The 16,006-nt window shown below is 39.8% G+C and overlaps 1 protein-coding gene across 1 annotated transcript in view; it reads left to right on the top strand.

Moving 5' to 3' along the window:
- The first annotated feature begins 893 nt into the window (after positions 1-893).
- Positions 894-16,006, top strand: part of CLIC5 (chloride intracellular channel 5) — a 71,735-nt gene continuing 56,622 nt past the window's right edge. Inside the window, exon 1 of the mRNA XM_038132213.1 lies at positions 894-1,504. Within this exon, the coding sequence (XP_037988141.1) occupies positions 1,019-1,504 (486 nt within the window). The 5' untranslated portion in view covers positions 894-1,018. The remainder of the gene's footprint in view (positions 1,505-16,006) is intronic.

The raw sequence follows: 16,006 nt of genomic DNA, 5'->3' as shown, positions 1-16,006 counted from the left end.
CTGTTGAATCCAGTTGCTCTGGAATGTGTACCTGTCTCTATAAGGGCAGTTAATTCTTTGCTAAAGCTGGCAGTATTCACCCACTTTAGGTTCTGTGCACTTTGGTGTGTCTCTCCATTCATGAGAGAAAAGGAAATGTATACACAAGGTGGCAAACAAGATTTCTAAAGTGTATGTCTTATGACATGGAGATACATAGCCTAAATGTGATTATAATTAATTGATGCATTATGTATATGTAATCATGATTAATACTTCTTCATTGCTTTTTTTCCTATATTCCCAGGGCAGCTCATGAGAGCTTTTGCAGTTTTGGCCCTAGTTTATATTTCAGAGGAGGACGATGCCAAATGTGAAATGTGTGGCCCCCGCAGTGAATGAGTGTCAGTGTTGGAAAGAGTTAAAATTTACCTCTTTATAATTTTTTTTTGTAGCTGTTTCATAAATGATCTTCAGTTGTTGATGATTTTGTAAGCAACCACTAAAATGTTGTAGATGACTACTTATATTATTGAGGCAGTTTTGCCTTGCTTTTCCTTGAACTTTTTGTGAAAAAACTCACTCCTGTTTTGTGAAAATATGAATGACTGGGCAAAGTCTGCATTTCTACCTCTTTACATAAATAAGATTTCCAGTAGAACTATTTTCGACTTCCTATGCAAGAATACTTATTTTTTACTGTAGCTTTTTAGTACTGATAGGTTCTTTAGCTGGTTTTTGCTACACTTATCCAGGCAACGTCTGGAGAAACAGCTGATTACAGCTCCTGAGCTACAGTTCCCAGGAGTCAGATCGACAAAGGGGTTAAAAGTGAGACAGCCTTTTACTTGGTGGAAGTGCAGTTGTTGATTCAAGGCTCTCAGTAAATGATTGTTGGAGATCTGCCATGTGTAGCTGAGCATTCAGAAAGTACACCACAGACTCTGCTTCCTCCTGAGGAGCCTTGTCTGTCAACATCTCACTTTAATTGTAGTCTGCAAGGTACCAGCAGGCAAGCAAAGCTCATCAGCCGGCAGCCATGGAAGATCCATTCACTGACACCAATCAAAATGCTAACAACACCACTGTCTCTGAGGTTTCAGATTCTGAGGAAAATAAAGGGGGTGATCTTTTTGATCATGTCCATGAAGATTCAGCATCCCCTTTTTCCATCACTAATACCCCAGAAAACATGGATGGTAGTAAGGAGAACTCAGAAGACAGCTGTAATAATTCTGTGGCCTCTCAGCATGGAAGTGATGGAGAAGATGATTCTTCATCTCACCATGGTGCTGAAGAAGACTCCCCACAGCAGCAGATGGATCTGATGAGCCCAACTCTGGAAGATAAAGACGTAGAGGGCTCAGTGTTTGAGAGCAACCTGCATTTTCCTATGGATTTCCAGTTTCGTCAGAGACAGAGCACTTATACCAACTCTTCAACTTCCCTCAAGTTTCCCCTTAACAATAACTTTGGAGAAACTAACAACTTCCAGGAAGATTTTGAGATTTCCGTTTTTGTAAAGGTAAGAACCCAGGTGCTCCTAAGCATACCCTACTTTTAAACCCCAAATCAATATGTGTATCCTCCAAATCAGTGAAATACAGCTACCCACTGCTTTGATCCCAACTCTGCTGCAGGGAGCCAATCTCTTCACTTACCTATTGCATCTGTAAGCTGAGAAAGAGGTGATTTATGTTGTGTGGAAGTGCCTGGGATTTCTTCATTCAAATGGAAGTATGGTGCAGATATCCTGATGGTTGCTGCAATTCATTTATTCTGGGAAATCTCTCTGCTGGTACAGATAGGCTGCTACTACTTAGTTGAGCTAGTTCAGCTATCCCTGCACTTCACTATCTAGCAGCTGAGAGCTCAAAAGCTATAGCTGTGAATGCTATGGAGAAAACTGAATATATAGTTTAAATAATGCTCATCCCTGAAAGAAGTTTTTCTTTCCTTTCTTTCAATATTTAGATTTAAGTATTTCTGTGATAATTTAAACGTGTATTTTCATTAATTTCCAGTTAGGTATAAATTACTGAGAGGGCTTTCACACCTTCTCTCACCTTATAAAGGATTACTTAGGTTTCAAAACTGTAAACACCTGTGTTCTTGAATAAACACTATGATGCCCTTCATAAATGCACTTGTATTTAACCTTTCTCAACATTTATTAGGCTGAAATGCTGGCCTGACAGTTCCTTCTTTTTAACTATATAAAAATGTTCAAGATCTTGTGTACTTTGAATAGAACAGTACACCATGATTATAATATTCTGTTATTTCAGGAGAAGCCTCATGAAGTTTGTCACTTTTCAACATAAATAATATTATCAAAATCTGTTTCTCAGTTCCATGGGGGCTTTGGAAGCTGGAGAAGAGATTTTGTTGCAATACATAATGAGAAGTGTTTTCAGCAGTCATTATTTGGTTAAATGACTCCCTGAGACAGCACCTGTTGTATTTCTGTTACTGGATCATGGTCATTACCAAAAATATGTTGGTTATATGGTCAAAGTAAGAGCTGTGACATTAGTTCTGTTTTTTATTTCTGCATGTAGTCCTGTGTATGTGTTAAAAGTAGCAGCAATTGAGTATATTTTTTTGGTTAGCAACTACATGGTGTTAGCAACCTGTATTTGGGCTTTAAAATCATCTCTTTATTTTCCTTATTCTTTCACATTCCTCTTATTTCAAAATAACAATGTCTTCTTTTTCTATGGATAAAATAAGAAATGTGTGCAGACGTTCCCATTCAAGCAGAGATTTGAAAAAGTGAGAAGAGAGGCATTTTGAATAGAACTGTCAGGGACAAGGTCTGAGGAAGTCCTTTTCCTTGCTTTTGTTGTGTGGAGTACTTGATTATCCCATAAAGGTTCTTATCAGTTACTCCAAAGAGAAAGGCAAACTGTGCTCTCTTCACTTTGGAAACGTGATTGCCTGGTGTCTTTGAGATGTCCTTGAGCCCCAAGATATCCCTACCTGGCTGAAAAGCTGAGGCTCTCAGGTGATCCATGCTGTGCCCAGTGGTCAGGGCACTGAGTACTGCTGGGCTGGTGACTGAACTGAACTCCTGTTACAGTATTTTACTCCTCGAGAACATGATGATGTTTAGTTTTTGGCTTTTTGTTTTCCTATCTTTCTGGTATCAAGGTAGTAAGGCAGTAACTTCATGGAGTTCAGATCCAGCTTTGCTCTCTTTTATTATCTAGATAGCAAAAGTCAGCCTGTAAAATGAAAGGTCACAGAATAATATATAACAAGTGTAGTGAAATCCCTAAGGTCTGTGGCTTCTTACACATGGGACTAATATCTCAGGTGTGTCAATAAATATTACTCACAGATGGTTCTGTTCTCACATGGTCTCTAGTCCACCTGAGGCCAGTGTTACTCTGAAATTGGGTTCATCTGGGTTTGCACTTTTCTGCAGACACTAACAGTGACAGCAGCACCCGGTGTTGTAGGGCAATAGTGATCATGACAGTTCTGCCACTATTTATTCCTCCCTTTGCTTGTAGACCTAATAAATCTCTGTGAATGACTGGAAACGTGAGTATCAGAGGACTGAACACCAGAGAAAGTGGGAAGATTAAATGGTATCTAACTCACAGTGCAGCTGGATGGATAATGTTTACAATAGTCCATTCATTAGACACCAAGAAAATGTTTACATCACTTTAACTCATTTTTCACTGATTATCAGTGCTTGGTAACTATGTCACGTCAGTGGGCTATTTCAGGATGTACCATAAAGTAAAAAAGGAATTCCCTGTGCCTTTAACAGCAGAATGCAGCATGTAACAACATGCATCTGTTTGTGTGAATCCAGCATGTCCAGGCTTGTCACAGCCACTTTAATGCCTTTTCAATAACTCTGTAATTTATTCAAACAAAAGCCTTTGCAATTTGAACAGAAATATGACTGGCACACAGGCCGTGTTACTGAGTGCACAGGACAGCCTGACCCCATCATAGCTCCAAGGTCTGGCCTTCTCACCTGTACACTGTATTTTCCTATTGAGCAGGATGTTTGTTCTGAAGGTTTGGGTTTCTTTGAAAATTTTAACTTTTTTGTTTTCCTGATGCTTAGGTTATTATTTAAAGAGCAGTCCTCCAATTTTCTTTTCAGAAGAAAATTATTGCCCTTCTGTTTCTTTGATGACCTGAGACTGACTGCAGATTATAGCCTCTCTGTACTCACTTGTGCCATAGGAACATGGTTCCCAAAAGAAAGAAGTTAATTCTTTATCCTAAGCAATAAACACTTTGTGTTAGGCAAAAATACCAATGCTGTACTGGGGTTTAGCATCATCAACCTGCACCTTTGGATCACTGCACTGGAGTAACAGAGTTATAGATGCTGGAGAGCATCTCTGGAGATCACCTTGTCCAACTCCTTGCTCAGAGCATGATCACCTACTTAACTTACTCAGGGTCATGTTTGGTGTTCAATATTTCCAAAGATGAAGAAACCACAACTTCTCTGTGCAGTCATTCTAATGTCCTACCATCATGGTAAAACTGTTTTAAATGGAATTTTGTGTATCTAAATTTGTTCTTGTTGCCTCCTGTCCTTTTCATAGATACCAGTGCTTATATTTAAGAATCAGAACCTATGCATTTAGCTGTTTCTGTTTGGGATTATGGTATCCTTCTGTAAAATGTCATTAAGTCAGGAGCTGGAAAATAAAGGACATTTTTGTTTTTCCAACAAGATGTTTCCCACTCTCTCATTTGAAGTGCTGAGTCCTGCACTTAGGTCACAACAACTCCTGCAGCACTGCAGGCTGTGAGAAGAGTGGCTGGAAAGCTGGAAAAGGACCTGGGGGTGCTGGTGACAGCAGCTGAACATGAGCCAGGTGTGCCCAGGTGGGCAAGAAGGCCAAAGGCACCTGGCTTGCACCAGCCACAGTGTGGCAGCAGGGCCAGGGCAGTGACTGTCCCTCTGTGCTGGGCATGGCTGTGGCCACACCTCAGATCCTGGGTTCAGTTCTGGGCCCCTCATGGCAAAAAAGAAATTGAGGGGGTGGAGCATATCCAGAGAAGGGAATGGAGCTGGGGAAGGGTCTGGAGCACAGGTCTGAGGAGCAGCTGAGGGAGCTGGGGGGCTCTTGCTTTCCAAACTCCCTGGAAGGAGGGCAGAGCCAGGTGGGGGTCGGGTTCTGCTCGCTCATAACAAGTGACAGGATGGGAGAAAATTCCTCAGTTGTGCCAGTAGAGGTTTAGGTTGGATATTAGGATTTTTTTTTTTTTATGGAGAAGGTTGTCAGGCACTGGAACAGGCTGCTCAGGGAAGTGCAGTCACCATCCCTGGGCATCCAAAAACTTGTGGATATGGCACTTGAGGACCTGGTTTTATGGTGAACATGGCGGTGGTGCTGGTTGACAGCTGGACTTGATGTTAAACATCTTTTCAAACCTTACCAATTCTGTGATTCTGTGGTTCTCTGATTTCCAAGCCAGGATTGTCTGAGGACTCCAACTTGGTGGCACAACTAACTCTGTGCTAGTTCCCTACTGACTCCCCAAGCTGAGCTGAACTGTTGAGAATGACAGACCATGTTCCTCACAGGGACAGTGAAACTCATCTTGTCACTGGGAAAATCATACTTCTTCCTAATGAGTTGGCTTTTCTCTTGTTTTATGAAGCATTCTGGTATCTGTTGAGAAAATTCCATTTAGGAATGTGTATTAATGGTTCAGAACATGAAGTCACAGGACAAATCTAATTTTAAGCATGTATAATTTGAAGAGAGCAGAACCACATGGATGTCCAGTCAGAAGTTAGTGGTTAAACTGGTGTTTTGCTGAGCAGAACTGAACATTTCTTGCTACACTCATAATCTACAGAGGAAAACAGCTGTATTTGCAGTTTTGGGCTTTTAGATATTTGTAAGGAAAACTGCAAGTCCTGATACCTGCTGGCAATGGAAACCAGTTAGTTTTCTGATTGACTCCAAAACAGCACATGAGGCTGGTATTCAGACATATCTTCTCCACCAAGGTTTGCAGGTAGAAGGGTAAATTCAGGCTGAAGCCACGTGGCAGCTGTAACTCTCCATATGTACACAAAGTTATAGTAGTTTGTCTTTTTATGACATTTTAGCCTTTAAAATATTATAAATAATAAATCTAACAGAAGTAAGCAACTATTATTTTGGTCTTAATAATAAGCTTAGAAAACGGATGAGTGATTCATAATCCACCTTTTAAACAGTGTTAACTGAGCAACCTGAGCAAGGAAAAGATCCAAGAACTATTTTCAGAATCCTCCAGTCTTGGCAGATTTACAGACCAAGATGCTGAAGTTGACATGTGCACAGCAGGAAATGACTCATGGGGAGCCAATATCCTAACGTGATACCTGTTTTGATAATTAAAATTAAATTAATGGTTGTTTATTCCTGCAAGTAGCTTGAGATAGCTTACAAGTACAATTAAGTATAGAAATACATTTCTGGAATACCACGTGATGTGTCCCTCTACTCTCAGTCTTACCTAGACTGTGCCTAACAGATGCTTCTTTGGGAACATTCAGTGATGCCCATTCAGCACTTACACCAATTAGTCTATGTCAATGCTTAATTACTGTCCTGAGACAATATTTTCCTTTAGTAAAATTCTTGCTCTGATTTATGCTATTTTTCCTTTTAATAGACAAGACCTTTATGTATATAGAAGACACAGATCAAATTTCCTTCAGTCTACTTTCTTGAACTAAACAAGTCCTTCGGCTTGCCTTCAATCTTGAGTCATCATTTCTAAATGTTGACTGGTTTGGTGTGTTGTGGTTTGGGCTTTTTTGTTTTAGGGCTCCTTTTTATGACCTTTTCCAGTCTTTCTCCAGTTAATTTATATAATTCTTAAGCTCCAGTTTTGAGGTACAGGTAGTATCTCAAAAATAGCAATGCTAATGAAAATTACTACAGCAAGCACCTCTTTAATTCATCATTTATCCAACTCTCTAGTCAGAACACTTTATCTGCTGTATTTTAATGTATTTTTGAATCCTTTAACATTTATATGGTTCCTCCAGCCGTGATATTTTCCCAATAAATGCTTCAGTAGCAGTCTTGCCCACTTGCAAGCAGGTCTAACACAGTAGTGCTGCACAGTTTGCAGCTGCCATTTGACTTGTAGAGCATTAGGTTTCTCTTCTGCGAGAATTTAGGTTTCTCTTAGTGGTGTGATCAGACTCTGATCACCCCTCACCGAAAACAGCATGGTTTTGGAGTCAGAGAACTGTTCTGACATAAATCCAGTGTGAAGGATACCCTCACCAGTGCTTTTGCTCTGCTAACTCAGAAAATAGGGATACAACTCTAACACTTCCACACCACTGTGCAGACACAGTGTGGCTTTATGGCTCCCTCCTCCACCCCGTCATGTACAGCAGACTGGTAATCTCTGAAGTCTTCACATGTAAACCTAATAGCAACTGACCCTTATTTCTGAGGAGGAAAACTGTGCTGTCGGTCTCCTCACAGCTGGATTTATGCCTATCCAAATTACTTTGTGTGTGCATGTGTGTGTGAAAAGATTAGTGACGGCCGTTCTGCTGCAGATAACACCCATTTCCCCAACTATCAGTCACCAGCAGAACGCATGTTTCAGCAGCAGGGCAGAGCAGTTTGCTTAATCTTTTGGATACAAAGGGGGAAAGGGTCTTGCTTCCAACCTTTGCTGAGTCTGTGCCTCACTCAGGCACCTGCAGAAAGGTCCAGGAATCAATTCCGAGCTGGGGCTCAGTGCGCGGCTCCAGCCACAGCGGCGTCCGGGCACAGCACAGCAGCATAGCAACAGCTTCAAAATACAGACCTGGATTATCTAGGAAACTGTCCCTGAACAGTGATTGCAGCAATGGCAAACACAATGTAAATAATATAGGTCACACTGAGAGAAAATTAAAACGGGATTTATTTACTCATTTGTTTTCCTTATATATATTTCATTTTGTGATACCCTTTTTGATGTTCTGAAAACAAGGCCCTTATCCCAGCATGGACTGGTTTTTTCTTTTGAAACATCTCAACACCTACATTTTTGGAGTGAAAAATGTTTGGATTTGTGCATTAATTACTTCTTTGCTGGCCTTGAAAACTTATCTGTGTAGCAGTACTGTCACCTGTTAAATGGATCCTGTCCAAAACAGAGCAATTGGTATTATTTTGAATTGGTTATTTCAGAAGTACCTAAAGAGCAGCTCTACTGAGACTAATATTTCACAGACACAAAATAATGCATAATCCCTGCAGAGCAACAGATGATGATAATATGTCAACTATTTTGGAGTCTGCAAGAGGAAAGCAGCATTTCTGCTCTGCTCTTTGTTTTCTTTAGATATCAAGGGTTGGATTTGGCTCATCCAACTGAACGTGTGTCTGTAAGCCATTAACTACACCTCTGCAGGATGTCTAGGCTCTTTTTGCAGCAAAAAGCTATCTGAAATAGCAGGATGGGATGTTAATTCCAGTGGCCAAGTGCAAGCACATCTGTAGAGGGAGGTTCCTTGTTAGGTCAACTCCGTTCATGTTATGGAGCAGGGCCTAATTCAGTTTTCCAACCACAGGCATCCCCTGCTGGTTTAGATATCTAAAGGCTTCTTTCCTGGCCTCCAGCTGCCTCTGGAGTGTCCCACAGATCCTGTCTCATATATGTTTATGGATTTCCTCAGCTATCCTTACAAATGCTGCTGGGTATCTAGGCTTAGGCAACTGCATCAAGCCATCAACTTTCACTGAAAACAATAGCTTGGTCACCTGAAGTTAAATAAACTGAATACCACCAGTGACAGGTTAAATACAAATCTTGGATGACTAGATTAGACTAGAAGTGAATTCTGGTAATGGACATCTGGAAACAAACTTTGGATTGATTAATTTCTTTTTTCAGGCCATTTAATTTCCCTTTTTGTTTCAGTGTCCCCACTCAGCAAGGACTGAAGTGCAATAGCGATCAAACAGTGCGATGATGGACACTTCTGCTGTTGACTTACTGTCTAAATTAACCAGATAAAATTATCAAATATATTTTATCATCTTTCTAAGACTGAGATCCAGCACTCTTCCTTTAACTTCAGTCAAATCTTATCCTTTTTTAACAGCAATCCCCATATATGTGTCTTTCAACTGTATTTGTTTTAGAATTAAATTTTATTTCAGACACCACAATAGAAGAGAAAAGCTAACTGAACATACTGAATTTGAATTCCTAGATACTGCTGCAGACACAGCTTAAGATTTTAACTGGGAAAAGAAAAATTCTTTGTTTCTTTGGGTCATAAGACCCTTAAGACCCTGCATTAAAGGCAAATTTTCCACTGTTGTGCCACTGTATTTACTAGTTCATTTAGAATTACTCAATGTCCTCTCATAACTTTGTTTGTGGCTGAAAAGAAACATATAAATATTTTTATGTATTTGTGGCAATATAAAAATATTTAGTACTTCTTTGTGGAAAATGTTATGAACCTGTATGAAACTGCCTCCTGTGGCAGAAGAAAAGGAGGAAGTGTGTCACTCTAAAATGAGTCATTTATTTGTCATCTGCAGGTATGATTTTTATATTTAGATCTCTAGATGATCTTTTTCATATCAATTAATGAAACAATTGTAGGTGAATTTGTACTGTTGGTAGGTCTCTGATAATGCAAGACGTCAGTGACATTCATGACGTTATGACGACGTGCTCAGGGATAGCTGGGAAGTGAGTCTGTCAGTGTACAGGTCTGGTTTCAGTACATCCAGCAGTGTTCAAAACCAGGATTTTGATTTACAAGTTAATTGATTTTCTGTTGCAGGCTCCATGCAGGTGTTAATGAAGTAAAACTAGAGAACACATCTTCTGAGAGCAAAACCATTATTTTCCTGCTTATATGTTTATAAAAGATGAGGCATAGAAAGGTAGAAATCTGCACACTGACCAAGATGGTTTCTTTGGGGATTCTAGGAAATTTGAAAATGAAATTCATAGGACTGGAGCTAACCTTTGGGGACATGAAATGGAGTATTCTGTTACAGACAACTTCATCATGCAATACTTCATTCATAAAGTGATCAAAGTCTATTTAGAAACCATTACTATTATTATTAATTTTGGAAATCTGTTTCAGAATGTCACTGCTCTAAAGGTTTGACACTTTAATTTCCAAATTACCTTTATTTATGTGCAGCTAAAACATCCTTGCTCTTGTGCCAACATGGTCCATTAGTAGTCATTCATGCATTTAGCTCTTTTAAAAATCAGTTTAGGCTTAGACACCCTCAGATGTTTTGGGGCTAAACCAGCCAATCCTTTTTGTCTCCGTTTCTGCCAGTTGTCATAGTACTCCCCTTCTGCACATATTTTCTTTCCGCAAAGGTGCCTTTTTTTTTTTCACAGCTGCATCTTGTCCCAGGTTGCTTCTGCTTTTAAAGCTAAACTAAACAAGCAGCAAAAAAATTATTTTAATAACCTCCTGTTTTAAGATACCTGTGATTGTTTGAGTAAACAAATTCTATTTGAGGTGAAATGTCTACGTTGCTGTGCTTTGGGACATCTCAACAGTGTGTCCCTGTAACTTGAAGGCTGCTTGAAAAGCAAATGGAAGGAGTGGAAGCTTTGCATCTGAAAATATAAGTATTTAATTACTCTTCAGACCTCTGCTCACATGTATTTGTACAATTTTTTGATTAATTTTAAAATCTATTTGATTAAAAATCTGACCAGCAGAAGTGTTTTATATTTGCCCATGTTTATACTTGGTCTATAAATATGTTCATCTTTAGCTGTAACATTGATACTTTGGATGGCCCCTCATTGCAAGAGGGTCTCTGTTAGCCAGAAATGGCCAGTGAGGTGCCCAAATAATACTGGCAAGTCCTCAGTAAACAGAAATACTAGGAAAACTAATTTGAACTTATAAAATTTTTATTTTTCTTAATGTCATCAGAAGTTCTTCCTAATTTCAATACAGATTTTTCTCACCATTTCAAATTCACTTCTCAAAGCCTAAAGTTACTACAAGGTCGTATTTCCCCAAAAAGTTACTAAAAGAATATGCTGGACAAAGGTCCAGTGTCAAGAGTCTATTATACACAATGTGGTCTGTTTTGAAGAGGCACCAATCTGTCTTCCCTTTCTTCGGTGAGCACATGGATTTGTAAATAATCACAGTAAGTAGTTTCCAGTTACACAGTACATAGTTACACAGTGACATAAAAATCACCACCTTCGTAAAAACACCAGAGATTGATTTATATGTCTATCATACTGAATGATTGCATCACTTATTGGACTTCATGAGGCACCTCAAATTCACTCATTTTCACCAAATATAGGCAGGATGCTTATCTGCTGAATCAGTAACTCGCTCACGGTCCTAACGCGTGTCCTTGGTGTGCTGGCGCCTTGCAGGAGCCCAAATAAAGAACGGCCCAAGTTCAGAGCAGCGAATTCAGAGTCACTTGGCCCCTCCCTGGGAGATTGCTGCGAGTGAAGTTTGGCCAGGGCAGAGTTTCTGCGCGGCCCCGGGCGCGGATTGGCCCCGAACCCACGGCTGATAACAGCTAAAAATAGCCCCGCTATAAAACCCGGCAGGCGGCTCAGCCACCCTGGCATTCCCTCCTCGACTGCCAGCCAGGGAGGAGACCGTGCTCTCCAAGCCCCTGCAAGGATGTGACCAAAGAACGCTCTGCTGCCTAATTCCGCTTAACAATTAACTTGTCAAGACTGGACTGTGTGACTCATGGGGATGGCAACCAAGTACATTTTATGTTGATTAAAAAAAAAAAAAAAAAAAGAAACAGACTGAAGGCCAGATTTTCCAAGCAGATTTTTCAAGCAGAGCGTGGCAGGTGGGCTGGTGGAATGTCTTTGGAAATGCGCCTATAGAGTACTGTGTACAAGAATGTTGTACTTGTATATATATTCACATAATCACCTGTATGGAGAGTGTACTCCACGACTATGGAGTTCTGAACACTTGGGAAAACAAATGTTTTTTCATTTGACAATGGTTTGACTAAGCTGACATTGAGGAGTTCAGGAGTCTATTCTTAGCTGGCTGTTGATTCTGGGGAAATTGGGTCATTTCCTTGCATTTTTGTTCATTTTCAAGCTTTTGTTTAAGATGTAGCCTGGGGAATCAGTGAGTTCAGTGACTGAGTGCATTGCAAGATAAATCTTTGGGTGTCTGAAGTCCTTTGGATGAATAAAGACGACACCAGTGTTGAAAAGCTCCCTTTTTAAAGTCTGGCAAAAGTTACCTTGGCTTGAAAACAGGGTGTAAATGGGGAAAGAATTAGGAAGCATTAAAAATCAGTGGCACTATCAGCCCTATCAATAGTAAACTATTCCCACATGTTTTACTTCCAGTGGCTCATCTTTGATTTTATGAAGTTTTGCACTATGAAGTTTTTATGGTTTTTATGTGTGGATTGCCCTTTATTTTCATTACAGCATTTTAATTTTTTTTTCTGGTTTACAGTAATAAAGTGCATGGTTTATAATATCTTGGGAGAGTGATAGATGACCTGGCCAACTTACTTTCAGTTTTGATTCTATATGCTTAGTTCTCTAAAAAGGGCTATCAATTACCTTTTAATTTGTTGTTTAATTGCTGGATCTCTCACAGCATATGAGAGAATTGCAGAGCGTGTTGGTTTGATAACTCTGTACCCTAAAGTCATCTTTTTCTGGTCAGGAGATCCAGCATGGTCAGAGATGATAGAAACTCCCTCACAGTGACAGCCATTTAGTCAAGATGCAGAGCTGCGAGGAGTCAAACCTCACAACACACACAGCTTCACCCTTCTGAACTCTGCCTTTTCTCTCTGAAGGTCAATTTTCTGCATGAACCTGTAGGCAAGGCTTACCTGGAGAGTCTCTGTTTGCTGCCACCCTCTGCAGGGGAATCTAATTTTCTCTCAAGATCATGAGATATCTTTATATATATTTATTAGTTAGTCTGGCATTAGTCTAATATCAGCCAGTATCAACTCTGACTTGCTGCTTGGCTAGAAATGGGTAAAAGTTGCTAATAATGAGTAAAGGGGTCCATATCTCATTAGAACTTTTCCAGATGATGTAGGTCTCACAGGAAAACCTAGTCCATTTTCTACAGGATTGCATCAGAGTTTTGTCAGAGCAGTGAGGCTGCAAAGACAAACTGGGCTTTGACATTTTGGTGGTCTGTGAAGTTGCTCCAGGTATTGCAGCCAGTGGCCAAGGGTCCACACTTTTCTTATAAAAGTGATACCTGCTATATGCTCTGTGAAAGTTTGTGATTTTGGCAAAAGACGGAAATTATTTGGAAAATCTTCCATTTAAGAGGCAAAAAAAGCCCTTATGTCTTTCTAGTTAGACTACTCAGTATTCCCAGTTCTGACAGACTTAAACAAGGCACCACTGTTATTTAGACTGTGCTCAGTGCTGAATTTCACTAAAAATTTACTGTTGGTCTTAAGCCAATCACCTTTTCAAGAATTACCACAACCATCTTTCACTTAAGGATGTAGGATATGTTCTTTGAAGTCCTAATGAGCTGGGTTTGCTGGTCACCAGCAAAAATCTGTTAATGTGATAGTTACCAGCAAAAATCTGCTAATGTAAAAGAGTATTCGTAGAAGAGAATTTCAGTCTGTGCTTAACTCACCACCTTGCTTCAATTCATCCTAGTTGTTTGCATTAACTCTGCAGTGAAAAGGGTCCTCAAGCAAAAAAAAAACCAAAAAAAACCACAACCAAACCTAAAATGGAGTATCTCCAAGTCAACTTTAGGTGCTGCAAGATGTTGAACTCTTACCTTGGAGTTCTTAGGAAGGAAAAAAAGAACAAAGAACCCGCTGTTCATTTCATAACAGCTTGAGGTGATGCACTAAGGCAAGTGAGCTGGCAAACTTTGTGGAAAGTTTATCACAGAAGTACCAAAAGGTGAAATGAAAAATGAATGAAGGTAATTTATTAAGGAGAATGGAAGAGTTCTTCAGCTCACTGAGAGGCTCAAGGTCAGTCAGCTGCATTAACCCTGGCTAGCAGCACTGCCACTGACCAGAGGCATCACTGCTGCAGAGGTTAAACTTTGCTGCCACAGAGGGATGTAAGGATGTTGAGCCCTGCTATTTCACACTGATCCAGTGTGAGTTTATCAGGGAGCAAAAATCCATGCTATTTCACACTGATCCAGTGTGAGTTTATCAGGGAGCAAAAATCCAGAGGTCCTTTTCTTAAGCCAACAGTACCTACACCGCAGAGGATTCTGAAATCCATGGTGCAGATCCATGCACATTACCTGCCATGCAGGTACTGATGCCAGTGTGTAAACCCATGGGGACTAGCCTGAGTCATGAGTAATTTCAAACTGAGCTGCTGAAGGCTTCAACTTTTAGAAATAATGTGCATCAGAACATAGAAAGTAATTTCAGCTCTCAGCCAAATTGTTTGCTAAACAACAGTGTGAAACACAAATGTGTCCAATTAAATCAGCAGCAACTGTGCATTCTTTGTGCCTTACTTACTGGAAGGAATTATAGCCTAGCCTGAGATGTGCATGAGTTGTACATGCCATTTTGAAAACTTTCTGTAAATAATAATTCATATATCAGGATTAACATAGTGTATTGTGTGCTGGTCTTTTGTTTGGGGAGGGATTTATCCTAGTTTGCATGTTCATACTTCAAATCTTAATCAATTTAGACTTAATTTATGGTAAGAAACATACAAAGTAGTGAACAGAAATAATCTAAAAAGGGTCTTGCATGATGAACTCCTGTAAAACAAGACAGGAATAGGCATTACTTACTCTGTTGCAGACTTGGAAGTAAAATAACGTAATTTTAGTTGTATGACAGTAGTGAGTCAACAACAATGGGTACATCACAATTACCTGGTGCTGTTTTTCTTCACCACCCTTGATGGCATGGAGGATTTATTTTGAAAAGCAAAGGCTGAGGATTTCTACATTTCTCCTTTTATCAGCTGCATTATCCATATGGCTCACAGTTTGGGACAATCTGTCATGCTCTCCATTGTATCTCCTACAATACCACTTTCCAGAGCAGTCCCAGTCCTGGTTGGAAAGTATCTTTTGTTTTTAATTGAAATGTCAGTTTTGGAATGATAGTGAAATGAACCACTGTCCTCTAGAAGCCTCTGTACTGAATGCAGCATTAGGAGATGATTTTGTACCTTTTCAGAGCCACTTCCTTACAAATGGGTACCTGAGGCTGTTTCTGTGTGAGCACTGAGATCATTATCCATAATGCAGTCCCTCTTCACACTGAACAGCAGGTTCAGTTTTTCTCTTCAGGTTTTCTCTTGAAGGTGTTAATGCTTATTTATGTTACAGCAAAGTTTGATGCTGCATCCACGTGAAAATATAATTATATATAAAAATAATTCCATTTTGGACTAAAACTTTGCAAAACTCCAGTCTGAACTGATTCATTCTGCTAAACAGAAGAGTTTCAGCAAGGTCATTTTAGAGCTAAAATAATGCTTTTTAATAAAAAGATAAAGGAGAGCTGCTGTAGCTCATGGCTGTGATGGATTCATAATATCTGGGGGTGGGTATAGAGTGGGTTACCTCAAACTGGCCAGTTAATGGAGTGCAAAGTTTTCTGGTCTAGGTTTTTCCAGCCCATCCCATTTATTGAAACATTCAGGCACAGCTGTTTCTGTATCTCCTGATGTCTTTTCTTCCATTACCTTCACTGTGGGAAAACTTACAAAAAGGAACAAAATCAAAGTTCTTCCATCAAACCAACACATTTTGAGGTACTGTACATCTTTAGAGTCAAGGAAAAGTATCTGCTCACCAAGTGCTGGCATGAGGCTGATGAGAAGAGCTTTGTATGTCCTTGCATGTCTTGTACATCTGGGAATGGGAACAGATCTGCTGTCTGGCCCCAAATATCTGAGACAAACCTTTTGATTTTTCTGAAATTCAGACAAGAAATTGATAGTGACACATTGAAACTCAAAAGAAAATAAAAGTTACTGGATTGATTCCTTGCAGTTGTTAACTTGTGAAGTGTGTTGCATATCAAAA

This window comes from Motacilla alba, chromosome 3, assembly GCF_015832195.1.
Source record: "Motacilla alba alba isolate MOTALB_02 chromosome 3, Motacilla_alba_V1.0_pri, whole genome shotgun sequence".
NCBI classification, from domain to species: Eukaryota; Metazoa; Chordata; class Aves; order Passeriformes; family Motacillidae; genus Motacilla; species Motacilla alba.
The sequence above is the reverse complement of the archived record's forward strand: the minus strand, read 5'-3'. Positions and strand labels throughout refer to the sequence as shown.